This window comes from Balaenoptera ricei, chromosome 2, assembly GCF_028023285.1.
Source record: "Balaenoptera ricei isolate mBalRic1 chromosome 2, mBalRic1.hap2, whole genome shotgun sequence".
In the NCBI taxonomy this organism is placed as follows: Eukaryota; Metazoa; Chordata; class Mammalia; order Artiodactyla; family Balaenopteridae; genus Balaenoptera; species Balaenoptera ricei.
The window spans coordinates 150,864,009-150,881,769 of record NC_082640.1 but is presented as its reverse complement, the minus strand read 5'-3'; the positions used below and the strand labels follow the sequence as shown (position 1 = coordinate 150,881,769).

Sequence of the window (17,761 nt, the reverse complement as noted above, 5' to 3'; positions counted from 1 at the left end):
AGGATGGTGGAAGTGGCTGACGTCTGAGGCTAGGTCCAAAAAGGCAATACAGCTTCTCTCTGGATCTATCTTTCTTGGGACATGTACCTTTGAAGCCATGAGCTGCCATGTAAGGAGTCTGGCTACCGAAAGCCTCCAAGTGGAGAGCCCACAGGGAACAAAGCTCAAGGAGCCCCAGCTGCTCCAGTTTCTGGCTGTCTGAGCCTTTCCAGCTCGAGTACTAGACATGAAAGTGAGGGAGCCTTCACATGAGTCCAGCCTCAGCCGTCATCTGACCGGAACTGCCTGAGAGCCCCCTGCAAGAGCCACCTAACAGCCCTGACAACCTCCAGAACTGTGAGAGAGAATAAGAAATATTTGTTGTGATGCGGCAATAAAGAAGTAGTACAGTGGCATTCCTGCTTCTTCTCTGGCCCCCACCAACCCCCAAACCATCTTCCTCAGAGCAGCCAGAGGACATTTAAAAAATACAAATCGTATCGAGCTGCTTCCTCCTCCAACTTCAACGGCTTCCTATTATCCAGACTGTCATCCAGCTACCTCACCTCCCTCCAAAATGCTCCTCCCTGACTGCCTATCAAGTCCATTTTCCATCATTGCTGTCTCACTGGCTACACTCGTCACACGAGCCTTCTTTCTTCCTCTGCTTGCTAAACTTGTTCCCATCTTGGGGACTCGGGAAAACTCTTCCCTCTGTCTGAAGGCTCTCCCCCCAGATCTTTGCACAGCTGGCTTCTTCTTGTCATTCAGGTTCCAGTTTAAATGTTGCCTCCCCAGAGATGACCCAATCTAAAGCAGTCACCCAGTCTCTCCATCACCGGCCCTGTTTTAATGACCTACATAAGCCATGTTGCAATCTGATATTTCCTTTATTTTTTGATTTGTCTGATTTCCCCCACCAATCAGACAAATTAGTATTTTCTTGTTTGTTTATTGATTTGTCTGATTGCCCCCACGGGAGCAGAGGTCTTCTCTTGGTCCACACTGTATACCCAGCACTTAGAACAGTGACCAGCAAAGATCAGATGCTCAGTTAATATCTGAAGCCTAGAGGCAAGCAAAGGATTTCAGAAGGGTGCTGTTTTGTTTAGCTGTCGCTCTACAGTGAAGTGTGGTTCGATAGCTCAGTGCAACATGCCCTGGGAACTGCCAACTAATTATTCTAGTCCTGTGCTCATCAAGCAACTTTCTGATTGGAAACGTTGTCGCCTAAATGAATTCACCCTTCAAGAGTAAGCAGGAGTCCCACTGTAAATTACTACTTCGTGGTAGTCATTTATACATTAGTCAGTGCTTTAAAAGTCTGTCACCCCAAATTTCCCCACTCTACCTACCCATCTCCAGTCCGTCTCTACTCCCACAGCCCAAGAGAGCTTCACTATTTCTGGATGAATGGATAAGATTGGGCTTCTGACCCCATAAGGCTAAGGATAAGGCTGAGTAGGGTCCCCATGACCAGCTGGCTTCCCCATCGCAGAAAGCACGCTTGAACGTCACAGAAAACACAAAACCTGAGCTGGACGAACATCTTCCAAATAAACAGCATCCTGTAGTTCCCACACCGCTGCTGTGCATGTCCTACCTTCAGCTCATGGATCAGACTTCTTGTTTGGTGGAGGCTGTAGCAGTCCTGGCTCTTCACTGCAGATAGCAGGTGGCTGGTGTAGGCGAGGAGGCGGAGCAAGTCCCCCTCGGAGGTGGTGAAGTACTGCCACTGGCTCACCAGCTCATCGATGTCACTCTTCCTCTGCCGAACGCCCTGGGCGGCGCTCTGCCACCGCTCCTTCAGCCTTGTGAACTTCCAAACAAATTCCGGTCTTGGGAAAAATAGATGGTTAGAGAATTCTGACATCAACATGTAGAAAAAATAACTATCAACGTGTAATAGGAACTTAGATTTGCTATTTATGTGCACAATTTACATGGAAAAAAACTTCTTTAAATCTGAGCACCATTCAACGTAAACATGATGGGGAACTTGGGGCTGGGGCAGGGGCAGTGTGTGGGTTGGTGAAAGGCGTTTATCACAAGATAATTGCACATGGCCTAGTATTTTGCTGGGATGCATGACAACCACTGCCTTAAACAAACTTAAGCTGTTTTAACACAGATTATGCCAAGTGCTTTATGGAAAACTAAACATGGGATCAATGGGAAACAGATGAACAGGTAGGTCCCTTGTAATGTTATCGATTACTTGAGGGTTGTATGCTACATAATTTCAGCAATAGAGAACATGCTTTCTGCAACTACTCAACTATTTCTTTCCCAGATAAACAACGTCCTTCACATGATAAATAAGGCCTTTCATTTATTATGGGAAAAGTCACGCTTTGCCGTACTGATCAGATCAAAACTAGTTAATCATCCTGAAATTGGCTTGGATTTTATTACTTCAGAGCTAGGAAAAATGGGTTTTATATTTCTTAGTTATGTTGAAAGAAGATTCAGAGGTATATGGGTGATCATGGGGAGGAAAATAATGCCTATGGAGACATTTGGAGAGGTCATTTAAGGCCAGGCCCCCTCCGGGCTCTGTCGGCAATTTCAGCAGCTGTGCAAGCAGGTACAGTTACTGTCACCAGGCTGCCTAAGGGGCTCTGCTCTGCCTGACTGGAACTCCCCAGAGACCCCAACCTCATGTACACAGCATAGAAAGAAGTCTCTTCTTTCACAACTGTGACACAGCTACCTACTGGGAACAGCAGCACTTTGAAATTTATTTTTTAAATAGCAAAACATCATGAGGCTGAAGGTAGAGAGGAAAACACACTATAGAAAAATCCTTTGGGGTAAAAACTTAGTTAATGGTACTAGGTGGATGGGTGTTTGCAAAGCATCTGGTCTGCTAAGCCCACCCATCTACCATAGGGAAAAGGGCCCCTGATGTTTTTACAGCCACGAAGCAAGACTCCATCCTAATATAAAGTCAGAAGACCGGCCCCATGGTGATCTACCAATGACATGGCCGCAGGCACTGACGTGGTCAAGATTCACATGGTGGAAGGCCCGCCAGGCTTCATTGCCTTCCACAGGCCCACAACCATTGTGAGTCCCAAAGAGCTTACCTCTTCTCTATTTCTGCTGTGTCCAGGAGTTGTAAGCACTGGGTGACGTAAGAGTCAGCAATTGTCTGGTTTATAGAAACTTCAGCTTCTAACATCTGTATATGAATTAAAATATGGGAATTGTTTTTGTGAATTTCCTAATAAAATCTAAGCTCACAGAGGATATGTGAGGTGATTAATTTTCAAAAGATCTGAGGCTAACTGCAAAAAATGCTTAACCATCACAACAGCACCTATGAATATAATTAGAAGCAAATAGGTTTAATAATAACTACATCTAAGGCCCATTTACTGGGCTTTTTCTATTTGTTAGGCACTGAGTAAAACATGCATTGTCTCACTTATTCCTCAACCTTACGACGTAAGTAAATACTATTAGACTCATTTGAAGAGGAGGAAACTAAGATGTTTGGTAACTTATCAAAGTCACCCAGCTTTGCCTGGACAGATTTCTTTTTCAGTGGATGATCTTAATGTAACAATGCAGACTTAAATCAGTTACACTAAAAAGTTACAATGAACTAATCATGCACATTTTGGAAATGCAGGATCTGCCTATAACCACCAGGAGTACTCTCAAATATACATCAGCATAAGCATGGGGAAACGCCTCTGTGAAATTATTAATGCTACAATTATAATTATACCGGGTGCTTCAATACTTTACAAAACTATTCAGTGAAAATGTAAAGATGACTTGAAGTATTTTAACATGCTCTTGGTAAAGTGGTATCGTGTTCGCATTATGCAAAAGCAACGTTGTGCTAGGAGCTTCCACCTACTGTAGAAAATCTAGGAGTTCTGTCATTAATAAAATAGAGCAGCAAAACAAAATTTTGAAATTTATGAAATATGTGAGAATTTTACAAATGATCAACCAACAACTGAATTTGCTCAAAGACATACATTCTGTGTTTAGGGATTGAGGATTGATAGGTACTCTCTGTATTTTACTTTATTTAATCTCTCTTCCCCTGAGTCCTGCCCCAGGGTGAGGGGTCCAAGGTGGCAGAGAGCACAGGTTTATTTACCTCATACGTTTTCTGCTGTTCCAGGAGAGCAGGGAGGCTGTCAGCAATGTTCACCTTGAGCATCTCTTCTATCTTCTCCAAAAGCTGGACCCACTTTTCACAGCAATAAAGGAACTTTTGATTCAATCCAATCCCCTGAAGTTCACTACGAAGGTTTAAAAACAAACAAAACAGAGCCATATAACAATGACATTACTGGGCTCAACTGTTAATTTTGCCTTAATTGAAACAGAATGGGAGAGCTGGGCTGTTCTGACCTGCAGCGTTCCAGTGCTGTCGCCGTGGCCCGAATCCATTGCCGGTTCACATTCTGTAATGTCTTGACAGCTACGTCACTAAGTGGGAGCTTGAGGCTTACTTCATTCAAATGCTCAATATCAGGTGACTGGGCTGTCAGTGCCAGCACATGATTCTGTGAAAAAGAAATTAAATTCCAGATTTTTGGATGCCAATAAGATATCTGGATTACAAAAAGGCTTCAGAAATCCTACAGACCTTCCTTATCTCAAAGAAGAGGGAAAACTGGGGCCTAAATAGGTAAATGACTTGCCCACAGTCAAATAGCTAGTTAGTGTCAGAATCGGACCTGAATCCAGATCTCTCAATCCTGTGCCTTTTCTACAACAAACTGCACACAGGGTCAGAACTGAAACAGCCCAGGAAATAGAAAGTGATCTCAGATTTTTGTCTTTGAAGAAGATGGAAATGAGCTTTCTTTTTTAAAGGACCCACTCTGGACCTTCAAGTCGCATTTAGTCTGCCAACAACTTGACCTTCAACAGAACATGCAGTTTATTTAAAAAGTAAAGGAAAATTCAATCCTTAAAATAACCCTAGCAAAGCATGGTAGTTACACATCAATATTATGGTGAAATCATAGGAAAGCAAACTCACCAAAATTTTATCTTTAAGACAATATTCCAGGGACAGCCTCTAGGACAACAATATATTAAGCAAACATCCTTCACCATATCCATGTTCTCACTACAGAACTCTGCCACAATAGTCTAGGTCAGGGTCAACAAACGTTTACTGTCAGGGGCGAGATCATAAATATTTTAGCCTTTTATGACCCATATGATCTCTGTTGCAAATATTCAACTCTGCCCTTGTAGCATGAAAACTCCCACAGACGGTACGTAAATGGTGGAAGGGCATGGCTGTGCCAGTAACACTTTATTTACAAAACCAGGTGAGGGGCTGCATTTAGACCATGTGCCATAGTTTGCTGACTCTTAATCTAGGTTATGAATATTGGTCCTTAGGAGTCTGCAAGATCCAGAATTCTTTAATTCTTCCATTCACCTATGTTAACTATACTAAACTTACTAAGGTAATAAAGAAGGAAAAAAATATACCATTAATTTAATAGGGCATCTTACTTTTTGATCTTCAACTAACCAGAAAAATTCAATTAATCTCAATAGCCAACTGCTAGATTATTCTAGTTCACTGAAGCTAACTAGTAAAGACTTCAAGATTTAAAAGTCTACTAAAATTACTGAGGCATATTACTAAAATAGATCTCATGACCCAGCAATTCCACTCCTGGGTATATATCCAAAAACAACCAAAAACACTAATTTGAAAAGATACATGCAACCCAATGTTCGTAGCAGCATTATTTACAATTGTCAAGATATGGAGGCAACATAAGTGTCCATCAACAGATGAATGGATAAAGAAGATGTGGTACATATATATAATGGACCATAACTCAGCCATAAAAAAGAACAAAGTTTTGCATTTGCAGCAATATGGATGGATTTGGAGGGCATCATGCTAAGTGAAATAAGTCAGACAGAGAAAGATAAATACTGTATGATATCACTTATACGTGGAATCTAAAAAATACAACAAACTAGTGAATATAACGAAAAAGAAGTAGACTCACAGATGAAGAGAAAAAACTAGTTGTTACCAGTCGGGGGGGCAATACAGGAGTGGGGGAGTAGGAGGTACAAACTATTGGGTATAAGATAGGCTCAAGGATGTATTGTACAACATGGGGAATATAGCCAATATTTTGTAATAACTGTAAATGGAAAGTAACCTTTAAAAAGGTATAAAAATTAAAAAATTAAAAAAGAGAAATAATCGACAAATAAATTGTATATATTTAAAGTGTATGGGACTTCCCTGGTGGTCCAGTGGTTAAGACTCCGTGCTCCCAATGCAGGGGCCCTGGGTTCGATCACTGGTCAGGGAACTAGATCCGCATGCCACAACTAAGAGCCCGCATGCTGCAACTAAAGATCCTGCGTGCCACAACTAAGACCTGCCACAGCCAAATGAATAAAATAAATAAATAAATAAATATTAAAAAAATAAAAAAGCAAAAAGCAAAAAAAAAAAAGTGTAAAAAAAAAAAGATCCCTGTGTTGTCATACTTTTCTAGATCTTAGGGAAAACAGGTCAAGAATGAATGGCATATCAATGACTGTGCTCAAGAGTTAAGATGCACATAGATGACAGTAATTCACTTTTTATTCTATGGTTAACCTGAGCCCTTAGGAATGACAAATATTGGCAATACCAGGAATAAGTCAGGATTTCCTTCTTTTTCTTGCTGGTAGAGTTTATCCAAATTCTCTTCTTCATGCGTAATGAGACTTTTTAAAGAGTCCAACTGGTCCCCAAAATCCTTGAACTGTGATAGAACAAACTGGAACAAGAGAAGTTTTCATTAGAAACAATTTTCATGTGCATCTATAACAGAATCAAGCGCAGCCTTGTGATAAAAGTCCAAGCTGTTTTCAGCCCTAAGCAGTTCATTATCTTGAATCCAGAACACTCCTGATACTCACTTTGTGCCTTTGGCAAAGTATAAAGCCTTCACAGGGATGAATAGATCAGTTGCTTGACAGGGGCACCTAGAGGAATCCTGCTAGCTAAATATTTTTTCCCTGCTGTGTGATATTGGAGCCCCATGACCTTCTATTCAGCTTTTTGATAGTTCATGCCCTAAAGGCTTTTCAAAAAGTGAATAAAATACCTAACAAATGGCCGTGCTTTAAGCAGCTACTCTATGACTCAATTACCCCACTTGGAAATTCAAATAACTATGAGATCTGAACAGTGCATGAAATATATCACTTTAACATGTTCAATAAAGAAGAAACGTATGCTTAAGATCTGCCCATTGCCCATGTGATTGAAGAATCACATGACTGAAGAATCATGTCAAATGGTAGATATGTTTAGGGCATCTTTATTTTGTGGTTTCCCTAAGGTGCAGCCCACAAAGCACTAATAACTATCACTTCGCAAGATATAAGGAATTGAAAGGAGTGTGCAAATGTCCAAGACTTCAACTTGAAGAGAAAAATAAGATGAACCTTAAATTCATTTGTTTTCATAAGCAGCATCTTTTCCAAGTAGGAAGCCCTCTGGAGGGAGTGCATTTGACCAGAGAGGAGCAGGTGGGTGTTGGGCTCTGCAGGCTGTGGGAGTCGATCCAGGAGAGTGGAATCTTGGAGAAAGGCTTCTTTTGTCTTCTGCACATCATGCTGCAGCTCCTGGAGAAGAAAAAAGTGATCGCAAAACATTTCCTCCTCCTTTCCCCACAAAAATCCCCAACTCATGCCACTCCATCAACATCTAGGAGAATTTCTGCCCTGAAATAGTGGGTGTGGCTTTTTGTTACTGTTTATTTTAAAGAGATAAAAGAGCTAAGCCTTCTTTATATGATGCACATCACTGGGTGCTGTTCTGAAATTTCTCAGTTCAGAGCCAAAAGTAACCATAGATAAATAGAGTTGGGGCTTCTAGTTTACAGAAACTGGAGATGACTTGGGTACAGCCCTATGTTTTATATTTCTAATCAGTGAACACTTTAAGGATCTGCTTGAATGCATTTTAAGAATCAATCCAACCCCATCCTCTGCCTGACACTTTGTGACATAAATGGATTCATTTGCAGAGAGCGTAGAATTTCATTGACCAAGACGATTTTAGGGCTACTCCAGAAATATTGCAACTGTGTGAAATTTCTGTTTTTGTTGTTTTTTAAATGCCAACAGATTAGACAGAAGTTGATCAGAAATATGGTTCATATCTGTTGGATTCTTGTCTCTAATTTAATTGGTTAATACTTCTTTATTTGACCTATAGTATTAAAAGATACAAAATGTATCTGGTCACCTAGTTTAAAACTAGAAAGTATTTGCTTTCCAGGCATTCATTAACATAACAGAATAAAACCACAGAGAAAAGTATACAACTCTTAAATAATAGTCTAAAAATCATTATATCCACAGAAAAGCCTTATTAACATGGTGGTGAATCTAAATGATTATTCATTTAGATTAGATAATTATTTAGATTATTTAGATAATTATTCATGATTATTTCTAAATCAAGAGATTCAACATCTACTATTCTTACATGACCACATTCAGCTGATATATTTCTGCTTTTATTGGAGATTTTGTATGAAGCTTTGGCTTTAGAGATTTACCTGCTAGACTGAAAGGGGAGATTTGGAAGGAGGTGGTATCAGGTGCCCCTGACCCAGCTACCTGCTGCCTGGCCCTCACCTCTGAGCCACCACCTGGCTCTCCCAACCCCACACGTCCCTGTCTTGCCTGTGTCCTACATGGTCTGCTCACACACCTGTCCTGACCCACTCCTCCCTCCCTGTGGTCTGTCTAGTCTCTGGGTCATGGCCCTGTCTGTCAGGCTGTCTTGGCCTTGGTTTTCCCAATGGGCTTAACGCCTACCTTTACGTCCCGCAGGGCTGGGGGCAGGATCTCTGCCAGGTTGTTTCCAGATGTGTTGATGTTTGCGAGCTGTTGGTACTTTGCTTCCTGCTGCTCCAGTCTTGCTGCAGCTTCAGCGTGAGCACTGTTATATGCCTTCCAGAGCTGTAGCGGGCTCTGGGCCCTCTGCAACTGGTCTGCAATGTCTTGGTTTACCTGCGTCCACCTGTCAGGGCAACATGAACAACAGGAACCCCATCCATCCTCTCCTTTGCAGCAAAAGCACAGTGCCCACACTCTACCCATAAGTTAAGAGCAGATAGATTAAGAAGACGCGTTAATGTCTTTTCAAAATTAATGCCATCATTAATATATAAATAGAATTCCAAATTAGGATACTTCATTGACTTTATAATTCTCCACAAAACCCGCAAAATTTGTGACTGGCAGGAAATATCTATTGTATGATGAATGTCTCTTAGGCAAAAGTGAAGAAAGTACTGAACTGTTTGCCTGATGAAACTTTCTCCACATGGGAGGGCCTCCTATTTTATAGAGAGGGTCTTTAAGTAGGTCTTATTTAAATTGTGTTTATGTCAAATTTATTTTCTAATTACAAAAGCAACATGTTCCTTATATAAAAGTAGAAATAAAAAACAATATATTTTCCTACTTCTCAGCAAAGGGTATTTATTTTCTATTATGTTCTAAATTTGCTAATGTTTTAATGTTTTGTAGAAATACGGTATGTTGTAGGACTAATTTCTTTCTGGATTGAGAGAAAAAAATGGCAGATATTACCTGGTACTTGATAATATTTTATTTGTTCTTTAGAGAAAAGTTAATTCCTGCGTATTCTCTTTCTACTTAGGCCAATTTGCATCAGAAAGTTACTCACTTGGTAAAACTGATCTTAGTCACATGAGAAGAGAAAATTGTGTACCCCTCAAAGGATGCTAGCACACAATATATGAGGGAAGGCAGCAGCAGAGTACCCAAGCCCCAGATTTACATAGCTGGTCTCCATGGGGGGGCCAGGCTAAAAATCAACTCTGGAGTCCAGGCGAACTTGACTAGAGCTGTTGATGAAACCTAGTTAGAGACCTCGCTTTTAGAGTAGATACCACCAAGTTATGAACATTGCAAATATTAAAAGTATTTTTGCATCCATGAACATTAGCTAATTTTGTGGTGCTGGCACATTCATTGGTTGTATGATTGTTTTTGGATTCTCATTTATACGCACTGCTAAACTGCTACAAAAACTAAAAATCGTAATAATAAGAAAAATAAGAAGTTATTTTCTGTAATACATTTTTCATTCTATTAAAATTGAAAAGTAAAAAAAAAGTAGAAATTTAAAAATTTTGTTTTTATTCCATACTATGGACTATAATATCTTGTTTTTCTTTCCCATTTAACTTAAAAAAATTTTCCCATGTTATTAATAAAAAATAAGTAAGCCTAAGTTTAAATGGCTGTACATAATGGTCTATAAATGGTCTTTTTTGTTTAATTACCAAATTCCAGCTTAGTATGGAATATTGGAGTAATTTTTAATTTTTGCTTCCAAAAATAATTCTCAGATACAACTTTGTTCAAAGGCTTTTTTCTGTATTTCAAGATATTGGTATTAAATTAGACTTATTAGAGAATTATTGGGTCAAAGAATATAAATATATAAATATTTTTAAGGTTATGGGTATATGTTCAAACTGCTTTCTGAAAGCATTATAATGTTTACATTCTCACCCAAAGCACATGAGAATGCTTGTTTCACAATATCCTCAACCCCGCTAAGTGGGCGAAAAAGGTGACAAATGGCATAATTGCTTTACTTCTTTGTATTTCACAAATCTTCTCAGAACCACCTGTTTTTAAACAAGATTTTCCCCAATTATAAATACAACATATGCTCACAACCCCCCACAAAACATGTGTATTTAAATCTACCCATACCTATATTGAGATCGTCTACCCATCTACCTACCTACCTACCTGTCTATAAAGAGAAAGTAAAAAAAACACCTGACATCTCATTAATCTAGAGATAACTACTGTTGGCATTTTGGTGCTATTTTCTTCAGTCTTTTTCAGTATGCCTTCCGATATATTCTTGTGCCAACAACTGAATGTGTATGTGCAGTGGTGACAACTGAATCCCTTTAATAGCAACCTGAACCACCATATGTTTTGAAGGAGGCCCCCATTACTGTATGTGAAATTAGATACGTGTCTGTGTTTCTCTTTATCCTCCCTCCTCCCCCTCTTCCACTAAGGACTGGATCAAGCGCTGAGGACACCACTGCAGGGTACATAAATGTGGTGTCCCTCGTTCAACACATATTCAAAGTTGGTTTATAGGAGAGGCTGAATCTGCATGAAGGAAGGGTGGAGAAGGCCACTGAGGGTAGCTTAATCTCTTCACCACTGTCTGGAACAAATCAGCTTTGGGCCAACTTTCATATCCCATCCAGCTATATAAAAGCCTCACAATCAACCAGGGCCACACTCCTTAGAAGGAGTTTTCTATCATAAGTAGTTCATCAAAGAATTCCTCCCAACCTCACAAATATCTCCTGAGAGGTATTCTAACATCCCCTTACTTGCACCTTGTAATGTTTCCAGTGAGACAGACTGCCCATCTGGCCACCCCTTAGCCTGTTTCTGCCTGTTGATTTTGGTGCCCTTGAGGATCGCATCAGGCATTTAGCCTATGCCCACTGAACGTGGCTACACTGGGGCTGTACTTAGGACATTTCTAGATTGATTATACCAAACACTTGTACAAGGCAAGTAATAGCCTTCACAACGTCAAATCTTATGTGAACGAGATCCTTCAAAGCAGGAGAGACCAGAATAGTATGAAACCAGTTATCTCAGATGATTAAGAAGGCTTTACCCAGCCTACATCCCTTCATTTGTCACACGTCATTAGGATAAAAATATCTGCTCTACCATTCAAATTGCATCTTAAAGTGTACCTTGTGTGAGTATTTTGGCATTTCTCTTGAATTATTTCAGCAACTGAGGGGCAGTAATCTTTGAGTTTTCCAATAACCTCCTGGAGTTTCTTCCAACTCCCTTCACTGCTCTCAGTTTCCTCTTGAAGAGTCTAGGAGGACAGAGCAGGAATGTCAGTTGCAGAACAGCCTGGCCTCGTCCAGAGAAGACAGCAGCTGGTCAACACTTGCCGCTGTACCACAATAATGTTAACACTCAAACTTTAATAGGACAGGGATAAATTATCAGAAATGTGAAGAAGAAGACTGAGAAGGCATTCTTTCATGGGGCTAGCACTTGAAATAGCATACTTAAAAAAAAAAACACCCCGAACCCAAACCTTTAAATTGTGGAATAATATGGACATGAAGGATGAAGAAAAATTCACAGTATACTTGTACCAAGTTTCACTCATTTGGTTCATGTCATTCATTTTGAAATTTCAAGTTATACTTTTGATGCTGCTGTTTAAAATACTGTTTCGTGTTTCTCTGTGGAGAACATAACAGTAATTGTGTTCATTTCTGTGCTTTCCTCCATTGGAGATTTTCTGCCAATAATGCATTGTGCCAAGATCTGGTTAATATACCTGAAGGTTCTGCACCTGGCATCTTAAGGCCTCTAATGATAAAACCACAGGTTTGCTGTGTTCCATGCAGTACCAGAATCGGATCGTCATCATATTCACTTCATCATAGAGTTTATCATAAATCTTCCACTCCTGTAAAACAGACTGCATGGAGGTCTTGAGCTCATTGACCTATACAAAAAGTAGAAACATATTCAGGAAATCATCGACAAGAGGCTCTCTCATCTTTTTTGTTTCCCCCTCCTAAGGACTCTACCACTGTATCCAATTTAGGCATTTTAATTTGAGAGTGGAGCGTCAGTGATTCACTGAAGGTGAGAAGGGTGGGTCAATGAACAAGAAATATCAAAGAAGGCTAAGTTTTAGAGTAGCTGAATGGAAAAGAGCCCTGAGACCAGAAGGACCAGCACAGAGAGAGTTCAGCCTACAGAGGGACAGCCCAGGGAAAAAAACACTGAGTGAGGAATCAGAATCTCAGAGTATACATTTCAGTGACACCCTATTAGCTTTCTGACCTTGGGCAAGCTATTTAATCCTTGAGTCTATTTCTTCATCCACAAAACAGATATAATAAATGAAAACATAAAGAAAATAGTGTCTGTGAAAATGCTCTGAAAACTGTAAAGCATTGTAAATGTAAAGTGTTAACCTGTGTTACCTGGCACTTAAGTCTGGTTACTACTGGAGAGCAAGCAAAACTTGGAGAGCATCATGCTTGGCCAAAATGATGGGCAAGTGCAAAGTAGGAGGAAATGCAATGGTGGCCATATTTTATCCTTTAATGTGTTTTGATAATTATGAAAGGTTGAAAATTGAAGCATTTAAGTGATCTCTGACACAATCGAGAATATATAAGTATATAAATCTTTATATATTATGTAAAGAACACTTATATCTCAACAATAAAAAGACAACCAAACTCAAAAAGGGACAAAGGACTGAATAACCATCTCTCTAAAGAATATATATAAATGGCCAATAAGCATATGAAAGGACACTCAACATCCACAGTCATTAGAGAAATAGAAATCAAAACCATGAGATACCACTTCACATCCACTAGGATGGCTATAATCAAAGTTGGATAATAGCTAGTACTGGCGAGACTATGGAAAAATTGGAACGCTCATACACTGCTGATGGAAACATAAAGTGGTGCAGCTTCTGTAGAAAAGTTTGGCAGTCTCTCAAGAAGTTAAATACTGTATAGAGTTACTAATATGACCCACTAATTCTACTCTTAGGTATATGCCCAAGAGAACTGAAAGCATATGTTCACAAAAAGACCTATACACAAACCTTCTCCACAGTGTAGGAGCGTTTTAATATCTCCATATCCTTGTCAACACTTGTTACTGTCTGTCTTTTTATTGCAGCTATCCCCCTGCAGCCTGTGGGCATCTTGAGGGTAAGAACCATTTATTTTCTTATCATTGCACCCTTGGCAGTGAGCACAGTGCCTCACAAAAGATATGTTAACAAATGACTCACACAGATATGTTAAGCTCACCCTACTTTTCTGCCTGAGTCCTGGGGAAAGAATGAGGCTGAGGGTCACCTATGGATTTCATTTACATGGGTTATTCCCAATTGTCTCTTGGAACAAATGGTTGAAAGTAGATTTTAGTAGATGACAAATAATCCACAATAAAGACTCTCTGGGAAACATGGACACACCTATAATAGGTTAGTATTTACAATTTCTCTCTCCATTTGTGGGGAAATGTCAAAGTTGCAGTGTCTGAGGATGCCTGTCCTTTGTCTTTTGGTGTTCTTCCTCCCAGAAGGGGTAAATGCAGACTTTGACACGCCTTTCATACAATTACCAGAAGTCTTCCACAGTCTTCTATGCTTTCTCCTCACCACATGCTGTTTCTCCCCACTTCTGGAGTTTTCCCTTTGCTGACCATGCTTCTAGCTTAATAGAGGCTACATGCGATAGGATCATGCCCTCCCTGAGGCATCTCCCTGGGTGTGGGGAATCCGAGCTGCTTCTTCATAACTGCTCCTGTATATCTGGCCAAGAAACAATGCCAGATGCTCTGTTGGGTTTGGGGTTGGGGTTGGAGACTTTTTTGTGTGTGTGAGTACATTAGACAAAACAAAGATAACCAGGTGGATTTCTAGCTTGCCAAGGATGTGGGAATTTGGTGGCTTTGCCTCTGATTATCCAGTGAAGGAAAAAAATAAGAGAGATCTGAAATGTTTTTCTCTACTTCACTTCAGTAGTTTTCACAGCAACTTTTCAGTTGTTGGTATTGAGCGAGTGTCCATTATTAAACAAGAAACAAGGTAAAAGAAGGATACGTGGAGAGAAATAGTACACTGTAAATGAATTCTAGTACCTGGCTGATAACACTGTTTTTCTTTTGAAATAACTCTTCAATTTTGGATGCTGTATCTTCCAGCAATGGCATTGTCCCACTCTCTGAAGTCAGGTAACTTTGTCTCAATTCATCCAATGCTTTGGATTTAATTGCAAGTTGATTTTCTATATCCTGGAAGGGCAAGAGGAAAAGGTTTTCATAGGTACAATATTACAAAACAATTAATAACGGGTAAGAGGTAGGAGTCTGCATTTTTCAAGTAATAATGCCAATAGAGTATATAATTTAATAACATTACACAAAAGACATTTTAATCATATCACACTCTCAATTCAATTTTTACAGTGAAATTTTGTAATATGAATTTACAATATGACAATATGAGGTTTTACAATACTTTCCATTATTACATGGCTCTAGATTTTAGAAGAGTCTAGGTAGCAAGTCCTTATCATCATGGTATAGTAGAAAGAGTCTAGGAGATATAGTCTCCATTCCACGTCTGCCCTGTACTGGCTGTTGGACCAAGCGTTAAGTCATCAAACTGCCAAGTCTGCGTTTTCCCATCTGGAAAATAGTGATGACATCCCAGGCCTGAGTAACTTACCACTCAGGTGAAAGCAGGGTGGCCGGCTGGGGGTGCTATAGCACTGCGCTTCCAGTCAGGAGGCGGCTGTAAACGCTCTAACATGGAAATGGCTAGTGGGTAGTTAGAAACAGGATACGACCATCCGAAAAGATCTCTTATGGAGGTGTTGCTGCCCACATATTATATCCCGTATCATTCTGTAACCTGTAGAATGGGGGTCTGAGCCGACTTTCCAGCCCCAACAGTGAAGAGCGCCATGCCTTCCTGTAGGCGGTGCAGAACCCACGTAACCTGTGCCATCTACAGCTCTGGGACAGTGGACCTGCTCTCAACAGGAGTGACACAATCAGGGCGGTGTGGAGGGAGGAGTAAACCCACGTTTGGGTGAGGGCACCTCAAAGACCAAGTGACCTGACAAATGATGACTGAACGAAAAAAGGGCACAGCCAACATGCTCTAGCCCAAATGGGATTTAGACAGTGGTTCTGAGGGAAAAGTAGTCCTTTGAGAACACACTACACAGTAGGTAAAATAAAACCATTTTCCTCTGAAGAAACAGAAAGAAATACTAAAAATCATGGAGACTTGAGTAATTTTGTAAATACTGGAGAAATTAATAAAAACAAAAAACTGGAAAACATCTAAATCAGAATTCCCGTGGAGCATTTTTTTTTTTTTTTTGGCCGCACCGTGTGGCTTGTGAGATCTTAGTTCCCCAATCAGGGACTGAACCCAGGCCACAGCAGTGAAAGCACCGAATCCTAACCACTGGACTGCCAGGGAACTCCCAACATTTTTTTCTTAGGAGTAGCATTCAAATCTCTTAAGAACTACAATAACCATGAAAATACTTCCGTTTATCATTAAAAAAACAGCATTTTGTCATTCTGTAAAACACATGGACGTATCTATTTTATAGAAGAAAGTAAGTACCTGGGGGCTTTGAGGAGAACCCTCAGAAACTACGGCAGCTTGCCCTACTCCCTGGGGCAGGCATGGTAACTAACAGCCTGACCAAGCCACGCTGGACAGGTGCCGTGTGTCTTCTCACCTGACAATCCAGGAGTGTCTTCTGCACCGAGATCACACTTTCAGGTTTTTGTAAAGTGTTCAGTCTCTCCTCTTGTGCCTCCATCCAGTTGTTCAGAATCTGTATTTTGTTTTCATTCTCAGTGATACTTTCCAAAAGTTGTTCTAATTGTTGTATCTACCAGTTATGAATAAGAAAATAAAATTTTCTTATTTTAAACCACATGCTTTAAAATGTAAATGTCGTGATATGTTATTTTTAATAGGATAATTTTGTTTCTTCTCAGATGATTTCTAACGTTTTGCACAAGATTTCCCAACAACTTTTGGAATAATGATTCATAAGTCAGGAAATATGAATTATTTTCTCCTTTTTAAAAAAAATCTAACACTTGAAATGAAAGCTAACATGATAAGAAAGCTGGCTGTTCTGGAGTTCCACAATATCTGTACAAAACAAAATCATGTTGCTAACACTCAATATTTTTTCATTGCATCGTCTATTGATATATGTAAAGCTTAAGAAAATTTTTTTTCCCCAGACTCTCTTCATTAGACTCACTTAAAAACTGTCAATATAAAGAATATCACAAATAATGCATCAATTTAATAAAGTAATATTTTTTAAATGTCTGTGGTTCTTCTCATTTCTAATGCTTAGAATGTTTATTAGGTTACAATCATAGTATATATAACGTTTTATACTTCTTTTCATACGCCATAGGCACTTGCTATGTCATGACTTGTATTAACCTAAAAGGCTGCCCAGTATTTCATCAAATGGACACCATATCATTTGATTAATTATTTCTCTCGTGTTGGAAATTCAGGCAGTCTACATTTTTCACCAGAATAAATAATGTTGAATTGAACACTTGGTGCACATATCTTTTCCTTTTTGAAGGACTATCTACTTAAGATAAATGTAAAAGAAGTGGACGGCTGGGTTAAGAGATAAGATGATTATTATGGTTCTTGAAATTTTCTGAATGCTTTCCAAAAGGGTATGTAAGCCATTATCTGCAATGTATGAATGTGAAAGCCTTGGGCTTTTATCTTTGTCTTAAGTTTTTCTAATTTAGTAAGTGTATAATGTTATTAATGTTTATTTCAAATGTCTGACAATTAAAGTTGTAACCTTTCCATATTTATTTGCCAATTATAATTTTCTCTTTTGTGAATTTTCTGCTCATGTTCTTTGCCCATGCATGTACTCAAATCTTAACTGTATGAATCTATTTGTATGCATTCTCCACACAATAAAGAAATCAACCAATTTTCACTATTGTATATAAATATTAAATATTTTCCCAAGAATAAGTTTCCTTAATCTTTTCGGTCATGGAATGAAAATCTACCAAGAAGCCATATACATTTTTCTTCCTTTTTATAATTTTTCTAAAGCTGAAATAGCTTTGCTGCTTT

At 39.4% G+C, this 17,761-nt stretch overlaps 1 protein-coding gene across 15 annotated transcripts in view; it reads right to left on the bottom strand.

Moving 5' to 3' along the window:
- SYNE2 (spectrin repeat containing nuclear envelope protein 2) overlaps positions 1–17,761 on the bottom strand; it is a 319,025-nt gene that overhangs the window by 48,795 nt on the left and 252,469 nt on the right. For all 15 annotated transcript variants that reach the window (XM_059914375.1, XM_059914389.1, XM_059914374.1 and 12 more), the window contains 11 exons: positions 16,359–16,514; positions 14,737–14,889; positions 12,392–12,562; positions 11,784–11,914; positions 8,821–9,025; positions 7,438–7,617; positions 6,636–6,764; positions 4,357–4,511; positions 4,100–4,244; positions 3,069–3,163; positions 1,583–1,817 (listed from right to left, as the gene is read on the bottom strand). In XM_059914375.1, the coding sequence (XP_059770358.1) occupies positions 1,583–1,817; positions 3,069–3,163; positions 4,100–4,244; positions 4,357–4,511; positions 6,636–6,764; positions 7,438–7,617; positions 8,821–9,025; positions 11,784–11,914; positions 12,392–12,562; positions 14,737–14,889; positions 16,359–16,514 (1,755 nt within the window). The remainder of the gene's footprint in view (positions 1–1,582; positions 1,818–3,068; positions 3,164–4,099; positions 4,245–4,356; positions 4,512–6,635; positions 6,765–7,437; positions 7,618–8,820; positions 9,026–11,783; positions 11,915–12,391; positions 12,563–14,736; positions 14,890–16,358; positions 16,515–17,761) is intronic.